The sequence below is a fragment of the Lithobates pipiens genome, unplaced genomic scaffold (assembly GCF_037356315.1).
Source record: "Lithobates pipiens isolate NorthernLeopardFrog02 unplaced genomic scaffold, aLitPip1_a1.2 Scaffold_16, whole genome shotgun sequence".
In the NCBI taxonomy this organism is placed as follows: Eukaryota; Metazoa; Chordata; class Amphibia; order Anura; family Ranidae; genus Lithobates; species Lithobates pipiens.
In genome coordinates, this window is record NW_027507748.1 from 411,321,455 (window position 1) to 411,337,061 (window position 15,607).

The following is a 15,607-nucleotide window of genomic DNA, read 5'->3' on the forward strand; positions in this document are numbered from 1 at the left end:
AGATGAGACCAAAATTTTACTTTTTGGCCTAAAAGCAAAATGCTATGTGTGGCGGAAAACGAACAACACACCATCCTGTTGTCGGGATGCTTTTTTTCAGCAGGGAAAGAGTTGATGGGAAGATGGATGGAGCCAAGTACAGGGCAATCTTAGAAGAATTCCTTTTGGAGTCTGCAAAAGACTTGAGACTGAGGTGGAGGTTCAACTCCCAGCAGGACAACAACCCTAAACATACAGTCAGAGCTACAATGGAAAGGTTTAGACTAGACTAAAGCATATTTATGTACTAGAATGGCTAAAGTGAGAATCTGTGGCAAGACTTGAAACTCGCTGTTCAGACACTCTCCATCCAATCTGACAGAGCTTGAGCTAATTTTGCAAAGAAGAATGGGCAAAAATGTCACTCTAGATGTGTAAAAGCTGGTAGAGACATCCCCAAAAAGTCTTGCAGCTGTAATGGCAATGAAAGGTGGTTCTACAAAGTATTGATTTAGGGGGTCTGAATACAAATGGACGTCACACTTTTCATATATTTGTAAAAAAAATAAAAAAAATAATATCTGAAAACCATTTATCATTTTCCTTTCACTTCACAATTATGTGCCACGTTGTCTTGGTCGATCACATAAAATACATTATTTTGATTGTAACATGACAATGTGGAAAATTTTAAAAGGGGTACGCATATTTTTTCAAGGCACTGTATATGCATTTCCTTAAAATTTCATTTGAAGTGTATGTAAACTAAGGATGATTAGGACTTAAAAATATATTTTTTTCCTAAACATTCCGTTATCTAGTCAGATATATAAGAAATATTGCTAATCAATATTTTAAATTTTCTGGACAGCAGCAGGTGCATCACTATGCTGCTTTACATGTTTTCTATAGCTTTTTATCTCCTCTTGTCAGTTAACAGAGCGCAATGGCCCAAGTTAAAATCTGTACAACATTCCTCATCCCACTCAGCCCCAAGAGTTCAATGAGAGACACTGTGTTGGAAAGGAAACAGCCCTTGCTCTATATTTAGAAAACACAAATTGCTCTGGGAAATCTTTGTCACGTGTTGCATGTTTAATTGTAAAACATAGATTGAATGCATGAAAAATTATATAAAACTCAAATTTTAATATGTAAAGTGTTAGTTCACCTTTTCAGACAAAAATGAAAAGGCAAACACCCTACATCTTTCCCACCTCCTTGGTCCCCAGGTCCAAGAATTTAAAATCCCTGCTCTTCTCCCTCTTCATTCTGCAGGGCTTCTGGGATGGCTCAGTATGCTTCCAATTGGTTAGCATCATTACTGACAATTAGAAGCCCTAGAGAATATAGAGGGAGGACAAGAACTTTAAATCCCCAGACCACTGCATAGGTTGCGTGCGTGGGCACTAACAGCGCATCACCCACCGCAGAGTAAGTACGGTGGGGACCTGTGTGTGTGTGTGTGGGCAGAGTGTTGGTCCACCTTTCTATTTTTTCCAAAAAGGAAACATTTGAAATTCTTTAAAAAGAACAATGGAAATAAGATTATAGTTTGCTACAGGCATATTTCCAAGTGCTCCTTACATGTGAGAGAGGCAAGTCTGGCTGCTGAACTTGTGCCATGTAAGAGGGAAGCAAACAGCTTCCCAGATTGAGAACATTGGAATAAAATAGACTGAAAATCATTTTACTGTCAGTAAGCTACCAAAATAAAATAAAAATGTTAACTCTGAAGGCAACATTAATTCTGGCCATATGTGCAATGAAAAAAAAAAAAAGTTACAGTGGTACATTTCAAATACATTTGTTTAAAAATGTATTTTGATTGGACTTTAAATTGATCTTCTAGTAAGCCCAATGAAAACAATTGTTTATTGGCCCAGAATCCTTGCAACTGATTTCTGGAATATATGATTAACAATAAGAGTGTTCATCGAAAAATTTGATATAGAAATAGTAGACAAAAATGATGGAAAAAATAAAAGAATGTGTGTATATGTTGTAATCAAGCGGGTTCCCGTGGGGCCACTGGACAGAGGAGTGCCGGCGGGGGACCAGAAAACAGAAGGTTCAGGGCCGCTTTGTGCAATTCCATCCTGATAATCAGCACTCCCATTTATATCTGTGTAACGTTTCCAAACAAGGCTTACAAAAAGCTGCATTAAGCGTGCTGTTCACACTACTCTTATACAAGCTGAAGCCCATAGTTTGTCAGCACATGATGGCACTGCTTCTGTTGCCGAGACTCTCCCACTGCTATCCGCAGTGTATGGGAGGGAGGGAGAGAGGCACCAATAAAAGGAAGATTTAGAGGGGGTGGCTCAGGATAGGTAAAGTACATTTTTCTGTTTACTTTAGGAGGCTTATGTACTTCACAGCAACTGGATTTGATATGGTTTAGACTGTCATATAGGAGACTTTAGTCATACCAAGATATCAGGACTAGATCACTCCCAGAGGCAAGTTAGGCACTGCTCCTAAACCAATTATAACTGGCCTCCAGCTTTTCTACATGAGCAACATCGATGTCAATGGTCAAAATATTCTCTAGCTCCTAAATTGGTTATGACTGGATACTGAATTACTCAATTAAACCTTCCCTGGTTTAAGATTGCCGAATATCAAGTATTACAAAAAAATATTATTGTACCAAGTATTACATAATTTATTTCGAGTGTCCATGATGCTACAACACATCTGGATGTAAAGTCAGTACCAAACAAGCAATAATATATTTATATCAAGCTGATACATATGCATAAGCCATTATGTATCCTGCACCCTGCATGTATCATGTTATTGAAAATATATATTTTCAATTTATTTTTTATAAAAATTGAATAACATCTATGTTACAATTTCAAGTTCTAGCAACAAAAGCTAAGACTGTAAACCACATAATGCAGTTCTGTAACCAATATGTCATTTTTTTAATTGCAAGCATCTGAATTAGACTTGGTTATCAAGTATCGAGACATATTACAGTCTTTGTGCAGCAGAGCTTAAACAGGGGAGGGAGAAGCATCAAAGGGAGCCTATCAGGAGTAACAGAGAGGAGAGCCGAACCTGTAAGTGAAAGTAAACCTGCAGTAGAGAAAGATCAGCCCCCCCCCCCCCCCATATGCCAGGCAGGGCTATACCGTGTGGTTGTGCTATGTAAATATTGGCACTGGGTGGACAGAAATACAAATCCTTTGCCATTTAAACAGCTCTCTTAAATGCATTTCATCTGTGTGTAACTGTTTGCCTGGAGTTCATATTTAAGTGCAGTATATATTTTTTTTTTTTTTTTAAACACGCTTTAAAAAAATAAATAAAAAAAAAATGTTTTAAACTTTTTTCCCTACTTTCTGCTTTGTATTGTGTACTTGTCTTTAAACGAGAGGCTAGAAGTGGTTTTGGTAAACTTTATTAAAAGCTCTCGAAACATTTGTGAAAAAAAAAAAAAAAAAAAAAAACGCAGTAAAGAATATGTTAAAAAAAAAAAAACACAATGGATAATGCAGCTCAATAACCACCTACAGAGTGCATAAACAGAAAAAATAAAAATCTAAAATTTTGCTGTTCTTTTAAGGAACATAGCAGGTATGTTTGTTGTGAATTTGGGCTTTTTCGCTTGCTTCTGGCTCTTTATGCAATGAAGAAAGACAGACTCAATTAGGTTGAGATCAGGGCTTTGTGAGGACTCTGATTTCTTCCTACTGTATATGCTAAAATGTATTTCTTTACAAATTTGGCTACGTTTGGGGGTCATTGTTGTGCTCTAGAATGAATTTGAAAGTGGTGAGATTCTTCCCCGATTGTACTGCATTATAGACAATTATCTGCCTGTATTTCACAGCATTGTAAAAATCATTATTTCTGACCCAACTTTATGTTCTTAAATGCAGCCCCAAACCTGCTAGGAACCTTCACAGTGTTTCACTGCTGCCTGCAGATGCCTCTATCCAGAACTTTGGCTAACTAACTACCATCTGTTACAGTGAAATATTTCAAATTTGGACTCATTAGCCTGCTGTTATTTTTCTGCACAATAGTTCTTGTATTTTCCTGCATAGGTGAGTCACTTGGCTTTGTTTCCATATTGGCGGTATGGCTTTATAGCAACAAATCTTCCACCAAAACCACACTTCCCTGGACCATAAATGGCTGTATCAGTGTCCCACTGGTTTGTGCCAGGTCTGAGCTGACTGTGTATGGACATCTTCTGATAAAGTCAGCATGATGCGTTTTTCAACTGCTGCACCAAGATTTCTGATCACAGCGTTTTCAGACCTCAACGTTGCATGTTTCTTTCTGCAGAAGAGCTTGGACAGCACACCACACCAGCAACACCTTTCTTGAAATGTATACCTGTGAAAGAACTTGTTGATGCAGTAAGATTTTCTAAAACTGAACTTTTATCGGTGATCTCTACTTACTAGTAGAGAATGGCTTTTCTCTAATCCGTTTTAGTCCTCCTACATAGATGATCCTGTTTGAATAAATGACTGTATTTTAACCTACATCCTATGTTGTTGATCATCAGCACCTGTTTGGTATAACCGTTTAATCACGTTTCAGACCATATGGCTGCAAGTTCCTTAACTGGGTTACAAGTGTTACTGTGGGAATTTATGCTGTTTTAAAAAGGGATGGACACAAACAGATTTTGTCCTTTTTCCCCTATTTAGGCACTTTGTAGGTTGGTGATTTAAAAATAAAAAAGTATTCACTGCAATTTTTCTGAAAACACCCGCATTTTAAAAATACCTAAAAACACACATACATGCATACACACTAATGCACTAAACGCAAATGTTGCTCTTAAAAGCAAATATCTAAATATATATTTAAAATACAAATATGCAAACTGGTTTGAGGATATTCAATCTATGCACAGTTGCTTTTTAATCTAATATTACTATTTAGTTTGAAATCTCAAGCTTACATTAGTGCTCAAAGTGTTGGGTTGCTGTTGGTAAATGGTTTTCCTTTCTAAATCCTGGCTACCGATTACCTGAACAATCAAATGTGTAGGATCTGCAAGAACAAATGTGAATTTTATGGGGAAGTCCATGGGGTTAGGCTAACAATTCATCTGGAAAACAGACACTCTGCTCTACTTCCTACTTTATTCAATAGAGCAAACAAATATTTTTGCTTTAGAAATAAGCAGTTTTAGTGTTCCCAAAGAAAAGTACTAACCACGGGAAATTGAAAAAATTAGCAGTATCAATAGGCTGTCCGCTTTTACAAAAGTCCAAGCAGGGCAGCATCTCTATTGTAACTCAACGGCAGAGATCCTTTCATTTTACAAATTATCCATAAATACTCATTGGAGCTCTTTATTATTTATATTAAATATTTTCAAATGTGTAGAGACTTAGCATTCTAATCAATCATGACTGCAGCCAACTTTCAGTTTCAACAATAAGGGGTCTGTTTACTAAAGGCAAATAGACTGTTCACTTTGCAAGTGTAGTTGCCCTCATCTCCAGAGCTTACTGAATGTGGTAAAGCTGTGCTGATTTTCATCATCCAATCATGTGCAAGTAAGATTTCATGTTCTTGATTGGGTATTCTTTACAAAGTGAAGCTTCATCACATTCACTTTTGGGGAAAATAACTGCTCTTGCAAAGTGTACAGTCTATCTGCCTTTGGTAAATCAACCCCTAGGTCTATGCATAAGTAAAAATGACCTATATCATATGAAGCGTCAGGAATCGATCGCTCTGATGCTAATTTTTTTAATATACTTTATTGCCCACTATAAAGGACAGTTTTTAATGCTACATCTTTCTTTACAAACTGATGGTTTATCTCAGACTCAATATCCTCAAACCACAGGACCATCAGGACTGTCATTTAACTAATCTTTTTTTTAAAGGCAAACATTTATTTTCAAGAGATGCTCGTTTTGTGGCTGATATTTTTACCTCTTGCATACTTTTTCTAAGCCAGTAGCAAAAAAAAAAAAAAAAAAATTATATAATTTAACCACTTCAATACCAGGCACGCCAATTTTCAGCATTGTCGCAATTTGAATGACAATTGTGCGGTCATAGAAACACTGTACCCAAACAATTTTTTTTTATCATTTTGGAGCTTTCTTTTGGTGGTATTTGATCACCTCTGAGATTTTAATTTTTTTGCGTAACAAATAAAAAAGGACCGAAAATTTTGAAAAAAAAAAGTTTCTTTGTTTCCGTAAAAAAAAAAAAAAAAAAAAATTGTAAATAAGCAAGTTAACTCCTTCAATGATGGGCACTGATAAGCAGCACTGGTGGGTACTTATGGGTAGCACGGATGGGCACTGATAGGTGGCATTGAGGACACTTATGGGCGACACTGATGACAATGACTGATGACATGGCATTGCTGGGCATCACTGTTTTCTTAGTACATAGTGGTGCCAGTGCCCATTTGTGGGCACAGATTGGGCATTAATTTGGGCATGTGGATGGCCATGGGGTACATACCTGGCCATCCACATATTGCCCCCTTCCCTGGTGGTCCAGTATGGTCATCAGAGGGGGGGGGGGGGGCTGCACTCAAACATTCAGCACAGACCCTCCCGTGAGGAGAGCCGCCGATTGGCTCTCCTCTACTCGCGTCTGTCAGATGCAAGTGAGGAAAAACCAAACACCGGCTCTTCCTATTTACATCTTGTTCAGCCGTGATTGGACACGGCTGATCACGTGGTAAAGAGCCTCTGTCAGATGCTCTTTACCGAGATCGATGTAGAGGTGTGTGTCAGACTAACACACACCGCACCGCCGATCGCCACAATGTGCAGCCCCATGGGCACGTGACAGATGTTAGCCTGAAGGATGTCATCTGACGCCCAGTCAGGATAAATGAACCACCGCCTGGCGGTCATTTTGCTGTAAGCTGGGCGGGAAGTGGTTAAGGAAAGAGTCTATACAACAGCCCAGCAAAGCAGAGCATATTCATTCAGAATGCAAGGTCAGAAATTGGAGTCACCACGTTTCTGCCAAGGTGGTTTACTTGAAGTTAAAAAGATTTCCTTAAGAGGACAGCCTCTCCCCTCATCCCCTTCCTGACATTAATACCTCTATTAACTGGACTGGCTAAAAAAAATAAACTAAACTAAATGTCAGACAGAAAATATGTCCTGAAATGAGCATAGTAGGCCTGTCTCCGGGTAGTGTCCTCCACAACAAACAGCAAACTAGAATATAATTTACAGCGTGTGTAAGGCCTCATGCACACGAGACGCAGGTGAAAACTCTGCTCTAAAAAAGCTGAAATGCACGTTTTGCTGCGTTTGCGTTTATAAAGCCAACATAATGTAGACCCTCCCCAAGCTCTCAAAGCATGTTTTTTTTAACTATTTCTGCTATTTTGATCAGAGTGAGCAGCAGCAGCATAGAGAGCAGTTGTACACTTGTATTTGCCTCTCTTTCTGTGGTATATATTTTGAAATGGATCCCATATTGAATATATGTCAGGAAATGCTCCTGATGTTGCTCTTGATGAGACAGCAACCTTGCCGCAAACTTCGTGAGGGGTCCAGAGTCAGAGCTCGTCGATATTGGACCCATCCGTTGATGGGACAGCGAATGTCCGTTGGATATTTCACAAACATGTATGTGCAGTTGCGTACCTACCGACAAGTTTTTTAATTTTAGCCGGATGTCCGTTGTCACATTTGATCTGCTCTTAGAAAAAGTTCGACCTGGTCTGACATTCGAGGACACCAATATGAGAAACAGTGTGTCACCAGAGGAACGTCTGTTGGCAACGATCAGGTATGTGTATATATTTATAAAATGTTGTTTATAGCAAATTATCCAATTTTTTTAAATATCTAAAATTTTCTTGTGGCAATTTTTGAAATGAATTCATTATTTCTAATATAAAACTATATTAAAATAGTTATATTTTTTTTTAATCTTAATATATTTTTTATTCATTTTTTCTAGTTTCAAATTGTTTTATTTAAAAGCAAATCTATGTTAATTCGATTTTTTTTATAATTATTTTAAATTTGGCCAATTTTTTTATATATTTTTATCGTGAAATATGTATTGATTAATATATTTTAATTCTTTGCTGCTGTATATGGTAGTATAATATTTTTTAATGCCTTATTAAAATATCCAGAATCCTAACCCTACCCCTAACCCTAAACAATTACCCTAACACTAACCACTAACCCTAAACCGCTAACCCTAAACAACCCCAACCCTTAATCCTAAACAATAACCCTAACCCTAACGGATAGCCACTTACCATAACACCCAACCCTAATAACCAAATGACATTGCCGCAGATGGTCACAGTTGACTTTGAGGCCATGTATCTCTGATGCAGAAAAGTGCATGACATTTTGCGACCCGACTTTGGGGCCCCCTATCTCGTGGTCCCTTGGTGATAGGAACCTCAATAAGTGGCCCCAAGATATGGGCCCACAAAATGTCATTCTCAGATCATATTTCTGAGTTTTCAGGTCCAAAAAATTGGGTTCCTTTAAAAGCGCTTATAAGCGCAAACGTGGCTAAACGCGGCTGCGTCTGAAACGTGGAAATTTTTGCGTCTGAACCCATTTTTTTGCTTCTGCATAAAACGAGATTAAACGCAACTGCATAAAAACGAGACTGTGTGCATGGACACATAGGATAACATTGAATGAGTTCAGGGGCAGTTGAAAAAAGTGTCCAACTGCATCTGAACACGCGTTTAACAGCGTCTCGTGTGCATGAGGCCTAAAAAAAAAAAAAAAAAATGTATGTATGTATGTATGTATGTATGTATGTATGTATGTATGTATGTATGTATGTATATATATATATATATATATACACATACATATATATATACATACATATATATAGCGAACAGTCACTAGGGGGGCCCGTACGAGAACAGTTTTTGCCTTTGTGATATCCTGAACTCTCTTATAGTTCTTTATATGAAACCAGGTTCAAGCAATGAGCAATCCAATTACATCCAGTCTGAACGGTGTCAATAGGAAATAGAACAGGCATTCGGCATATCTCAAGGCTAGTCAGGCAAGGAGTAAAGAAAATGCATGATACCACTTGCATATTACAAACTAGGAGCGAGGTTAGGGCATCATGAAGAATACCACCTGTTTTCTATAATAATTGTGGTATATAAGAACTAAGTACCTGGTATACGTTCATGTGTACCACAACCACTGTAAAATACATTCCGACGTTCAGTGTTCGAGAGCAACGTCTATTTTTGAGATTGTAATATACAAAGCAAATTGGAACCTGCTGGTGGAGGGCACCCACTAATGAGCATCGAAAGATTCCCATGCAGCCCACCTCAACTAATTATATACAGTATATAAAATGTATATGATTGTTTACTTGCTTGAAACTGACCACGGAGTAAAAGAGAAGTCCATCTTTCATGTCACACATATTTAGTGTGCAACATGAAGCACGGTCAGACTCCACTGTCCCCCACTTACAGAATCTGAGGTTCTGTTATATCTGAATTTGGTGTGGCTGGAAGTTGCTCTGCCTGCAAAGCTGTGTCAGACTAAAAGTTCTATCTGCTACCCTGGCAGAGGTACTGTATTTCTCAATGAAGCACAAGTGTGGTGACATCATTGCGCTACTTCCTCCAGTTCTGTAAAACTGGCCATAGGATGTATCAAAATTCAACCGGGACTGGCCAAATCTTGATCCATTGCTGCAGCCAACTGATCAGTGTAGTCTGACAGCAGAGAGTCCTGCTGTCAGAATACAATGTCTGGCTGCAGGGGTATCTTTCTTCACACCCATGCAGGAGTCTTTATTTTTCAGCCTACTGGGAACCGTCCCTGCCAGAAGAGCACAGTGATTATTGCTAGCGGCTCCTGCATACTATAAATCCAACATGCTGTTTGTACCCAAGCCGATCAATGGATGGACCTGGGTACAATCAGCCTGCCCCTACATGGATTGAATTTTGGCCAGCCCCTGCTGACCTAGCTGAGATTTGAACCATCTATGACCGGCTTAATCAACTATCTGCAGCTTTATGGAAGGTCTGTACCCTTGGAACTGTAAGAACAGTCCGCAGAAGCCTGAGCACTGCATCCACAATCCACTGATCACAGTTGCAATACTTTGCGGGCTCAAATTCTAAAAAAATATATATATATTATTAATAAACATTGTTGCAATATGGCCCCGTTCACATTTGGTGATTTGGAATTGCCACAATTCTGCCCGCAATGCCAAACTGCGGTAAAACACATCTGAAGCACATTTGGATGCCATTTATTCTTAATGGCACCCCAAACACAGTGCAATTTTGTTGGAGAAAAACATTGTTAAAAAAAACATGCCTGACTCAGTGCCAAAATTTGGTGTATGAGCGTCTCTGGTGAGTGTTTTGGAGTGGAGGGAGGCCCATTCACAAATAATTCAGCTCCAAAAATATTTGAAAAATGCAATGCGGTAGCATCGCTCAGGTGTGAATGGGGTCTTAAAGTAAAAATCTAGTCTGAGAATTGAGTCCTGATAAATCACCTCAGGCTGGCCCCCTGACCCCAGGCAGGTATAGCTATGTAAAACATTAAAAATAGGTGCCTATATGGTTTTAAAATCCAATAATACACTGTCTCACCCTGCTCTGCACAGTTATTCTCCATTTTTAGGCACTGAAAAGTTTATAGAGGCCAATCTGCTGAGAGCCTTAAAGCAGAATTAAACCCTTCTATGCTTTACAGCCAAGGAAGGTCCTTCTGTTTGATCAGCAGCTGCCATGGTGCTGCACATGTAATCAGTTATGACACCAGACATTTGATGATTGTTTAGTTGAGGACACAAGCAAATGTGACAGTTAGCAATCCTGGGAATGTAACTTTTTTGAAACTGTTAAATCCTTGGGTTTAGTTCTGCTTTATGATTTACTGCTGTTCAGGGGCTTTGGGCTTCAGCAAAATGGCAGCCTCCGACAAGAAGAAACAGGAGCATTGCAGGAGGCAATTTACAGTACACGCTAGTTTTGGTAGCATAATTAATATGGAATATATGTTCCTTGCTAAAGGACATCATTTTTTTTATCAAATTGTTTTGAGTAAAGTTCCACTTTAAGGTGGATTTTCTACGTCTTTAAAAACAACTTTTAGGTGCGTTTTTGTGTGCGTTCTGGAAACGTGTAAAACCTGCTACAAACAAGCATGTGGTGCAGTAAAAAAAAAAAATACAAAAAAAACTTGGAAGTCTAATGCCCAAAAAGGGTATGGTGCATTTGTTGCGCACAGGGCAGCCAAGTTAAGTGAACGCGTGTTCCTGTTGTGCCTAATGTGAATACAGTAGAGATGTAACCAACTTACGGGATTCTCTTCTTTCCTCATAAGCATTCTTTTTAAAATATAAGATGGTCCTAAGGTGGATGTAAAGCATGCTAGAACAGCAGCCCAATTGCAGAAGTAAAATATAGGATGGTCCTAATGTGGGGGTGTCATAAGCTAGAACATCAGCCTGATTGCAAAAAGTTAATTATAAGATGGTCCCAAGGTGGGAATGGCATATGCTAGAACATCAGCCTGATTGCAAAAAGTTAATTATAAGATGGTCCCAAGGTGGGAATGGCATGTGCTAGAACAGCAGCCCAATCCCCGATTGCAGAAGTAAAATATACAATGGTCTTAGGGTGAGGGTAAAGCGTGCTAGAACAGCCACCTGATTTCAGAAGATATATGATGGTCTTAAAGTGAGGCTATGCAAATGAAAAGTAAAATAGTCGCGCGCTATTATGCAGTATAAAAATATAAGTATAAACGTAAACAACCAGAGATGCTGCTGCTGTCACTGAAAGTGCTCCCACATAGAACAGCAATAAGATATAAATGTGACAGCGCTGCATAAATAACAAATTCACAATAAATAGTAATAATAAAACTGTGCAAAACGTATCAAGCTAAAAATAAAAGTCCAATGATAATGGTGATGATAATATTGTGCAAAAACGTAATATACTGAAATAAAAGTCCAATAATAAAAATGATGATTTCCTCTGTTATCACACAGAGAGATGCAAAGTATTTCTTTAATTCACACAACCTCTATGTGTATAGAGCTCCTGCCACCACATGCAATAGTCGCTCACCACCTTGCAAGACCCTCAGGGGGTCAAACACACCTTGCACAATGTGCAATAATCCTTTCAGGAAAAACTCCACTGCTCCTTGCTGACTTCTAGTTAGACTTTCAAAAACCCAGATAATGGTACAGAACTGATAGAGACTCCTTCCACTGTGCTAATTCCAATTTAGATCCAATTCAATCCACAGTGGCCATCGATGGTTTCAACAGCACTTTCTTTTTTTCCCCATGTACTGTTGAAACCATCGATGGCCACTGTGGATTGAATTGGAAGATCAGCCTGATGGCAGAAGTAAAATATAGGATGGTCCTAAGGTGGGAGTGACATGTACTAGAACAGCAGCCCGATGGAGGATTGCAGAAATAAAATATAGGATGTCCCTAAAGGTGGGGGTGACGTGTGCTAGAGCAGCAGCCCAGTGCCTCATTGCAGAAATAAAATATAGAATGGTCCTAAGGTGGAGGTGATGTGTACTTGAACAGCAGCCCGATGCCCGACTGCAGAGGTAAAATATAGGATGGTCCTAGGTGGGGGTGACGTGTGTTAGAACAGCAGCCCGATGCCCAACTGTAGAAGTTAAATATAGGATGTTCCTAAGGTGGTCGTGATGTGTGCTAGAACAGCAGCCCAGTGCCTCATTGCAGAAATAAAATATAGGATGGTCCTAAGGTGGAGGTGATGTGTACTAGAACGGCAGCCTGATGCCCGACTGCAGAAGTAAAATATAGGATGGTCCTAGGTGGGGGTGACGTGTACTAGAACAGCAGCCCGATTGTAGAAGTTAAATATAGGATGGCCCTAAGGTGGGGGTGACGTGTGCTAGAGCAGCAGCCCAGTGCCTCATTGCAGAAATAAAATATAGAATGGTCCTAAGGTGGAGGTGATGTGTACTAGAACAGCAGCCTGATGCCCGACTGCAGAGGTAAAATATAGGATGGTCCTAGGTGGGGGTGACGTGTGTTAGAACAGCAGCCCGATGCCCAATTGTAGAAGTTAAATATAGGATGTCCCCAAGGTGGGGGTGACATGTGCTAGAGCAGCAGCCCAGTGCCTCATTGCAGAAATAAAATATAGGATGGTCCTAAGGTGGAGGTGACATGTACAAGAACAGCAGCCCGATGCCCGACTGCAGAAGTAAAATATAGGATGGTCCTAGGTGGGGGTGACGTGTACTAGAATAGCAGCCTGATGCCTGATTGCAGAAGCAAATTATAAGATGGTCCTAAGGTGGGGGTGACATGTGCTAGAACAGCAGCCCGATTGCAGAAGTAAAACATACGATGGTTCTAAGGTGGGGAGTAAAGCTTGCCTGATTGCAGAAGATATAAAAAGTGGGGCTAAAGTGTGCTAGAACAGCAGCCTGATGCCCGATTGCATAAGTAAAATATAGGATGGTCCTAGGTGGGGGTGACGTGTACTAGAACATCAGCCTGGAGAGCAGTGATGTGACATGGATGGTGCTGGCCCCCCCACACACACAGAGCCCGTCCATCCAGTGGTGAGTGTGTGTGGGCGGGGCCTGGGATCGCACTGGTCACCTCTCTAGAAGTAGGTGATCTCGGCGATGGTGGGGGGGGCGCACACTCTCAGTCCTCCCTCCATACAGCGATAATACGTAGATAGGAATAAAGTTTTGGGTGTCGGGCTATGACAGGGTGAGGATTAGGGAGCAGCACGCACCTTGTCGATGTCCTCCTCCTCCTCTTCCTCGTCGTCGTCCTCGTCCTCCTCAGAGAAGTCTAGGATCTTGTTGGCGAGCAGCGGATGCCACTGCAGGCACTTTCTCTTGGGTCGCTTGGCCGTGCCTTCTCCGTCCGCGGGCTGGTCTCTGGCGCTGCCTTTCATTACTGTAACCTGAATGACACAATACATCACACAGTTAGACCATCCTAGCGGCCCGGCCAAAACTCATCACAACACATCGTCGGGAAGTGTGCAGGGGTGGGGGGTCTGCAATGGCCTCCGTACTCATAGCCCACCATGCCCGTGCACGCCGCCCGCCGCTTCCTCCCTAACTCCTATAAGGAGGGCAGCGCTTCTCCCCTCCCCTCTACCGGTACTCAACGGGACTGAGTACCAGCACCTCTCCGGGACTCACCGTGCCCAGCGCGCCTGCGCAGCCCAAGTCTCGCGTCTCCGGCTCGAGCACCGTGCTGCCGCGAGACTTGCTAGCGCATGTGTTGTCGGCGGAGCTAGGGGGGCACCCCAGGCTTGGAGGATGGCGAGACCTGCTCCTGCTGCCCGGGGCACATGCGCTATGAGCGCCCAGCTCCTGGAGTGGGTGGGTGGGAGGAGAGGAGAGGCCGGGGGGTTGTGAGGGGGCAGACGTGTCAGCTGTAGCAGATGTGCACACAGACACCTGTACACCTCACATGGCGCACAGATGGGCTGACACAGCATGGACACCTCACACCTAATCTCCCTGTGTGCCTTCACTAAAAATGACATTTTTCTGCACATGTCACATGGAGGCATGAATTGTCACTCTGACGCTTCAAATAAAGTTTTTAAAAAAAAGTAAGATGTGCACTGCACTAAACATTTCTTGTGCCCCTCCCCCTCATACCTCACAGTGACACCTGCCAATTTCCCACCAAAAGTCTCAGAAAAATATGTAACCAATATTCTCAATATTCTCACAACAATCCAATGTCACTCAAGAGATTGCATTCTTGCATTGCATTGCATTGAATGTTAAATTCCCTTTTTGGAATTTATGGAATGTACTGAACAAAAACAATAAGGCTCCATTCACACCTGAATGTATCGACTTACTGAAGTATTTCAGGCTTTTTTTGTTTTTTAAGCTTTTTATAAAGCGTTTTACAGCTTCAAGCCTTTTTGTTTGGCTAATAATATTATTATTATTATTTTTATTATTCACGATTTATATAGCGCCAACAGTTTACGCAACGCTTTACAATGTATGGGGGGGGAACAACACAATTACAGTACAATACAAAAGGTACAGGATAGAAGGCGCTAAGCTTAAGGAGGGTGCGTGGGACTTAAAATGAGGTGCATATGAACATGTACCTCCATCCCTAACTATGAGAAATAGGAGAGGAGATTTTTCGGGACTTTGAGGCATATGACACACAGCTTGGAAAAATACAAAAGCATATTTATTGATGTGGACATAGGCGTATCACAATGCACATACTGAGGTGTTCATTATTTCATATATATGTGTAGCACTGACCCCGAAAGAACTGCTGGTTTGATTGGGCTTACCGTTACCTTCTCCTCTATCTGTGTCTAGGGGTTCCTGTGGTAGATGGCCCAGTAAACTCAGAGACTGACGACAGATCCGCATAAAGGGATTTTTATTTGCAAAATATAGACAACGAACAGTCTCCCAAAATAGGATCAGAGGGTTAGGAAGGAAGTTCAGGTACTCTTATGCCGCGTACACACGAGCGGACTTTTCAACATCCAAAGTCCGACGGACTGATTCCGTCAGACTATTCGATCGTGTGTGGGCTGCAACGGACTTTTGACTCGCCAAAGTCTGAAGGACTTTAGAATATGGAACATGCTTCAAAT

At 40.8% G+C, this 15,607-nt stretch overlaps 1 protein-coding gene across 1 annotated transcript in view; it reads right to left on the bottom strand.

Moving 5' to 3' along the window:
• Positions 1-14,152, bottom strand: part of BBX (BBX high mobility group box domain containing) — a 117,068-nt gene extending 102,916 nt beyond the window's left edge. Inside the window, 1 exon segment of the mRNA XM_077482456.1 lies at positions 13,742-14,152. Within this exon segment, the coding sequence (XP_077338582.1) occupies positions 13,742-13,933 (192 nt within the window). The 5' untranslated portion in view covers positions 13,934-14,152.
• Positions 14,153-15,607: the final 1,455 nt, after the last annotated feature.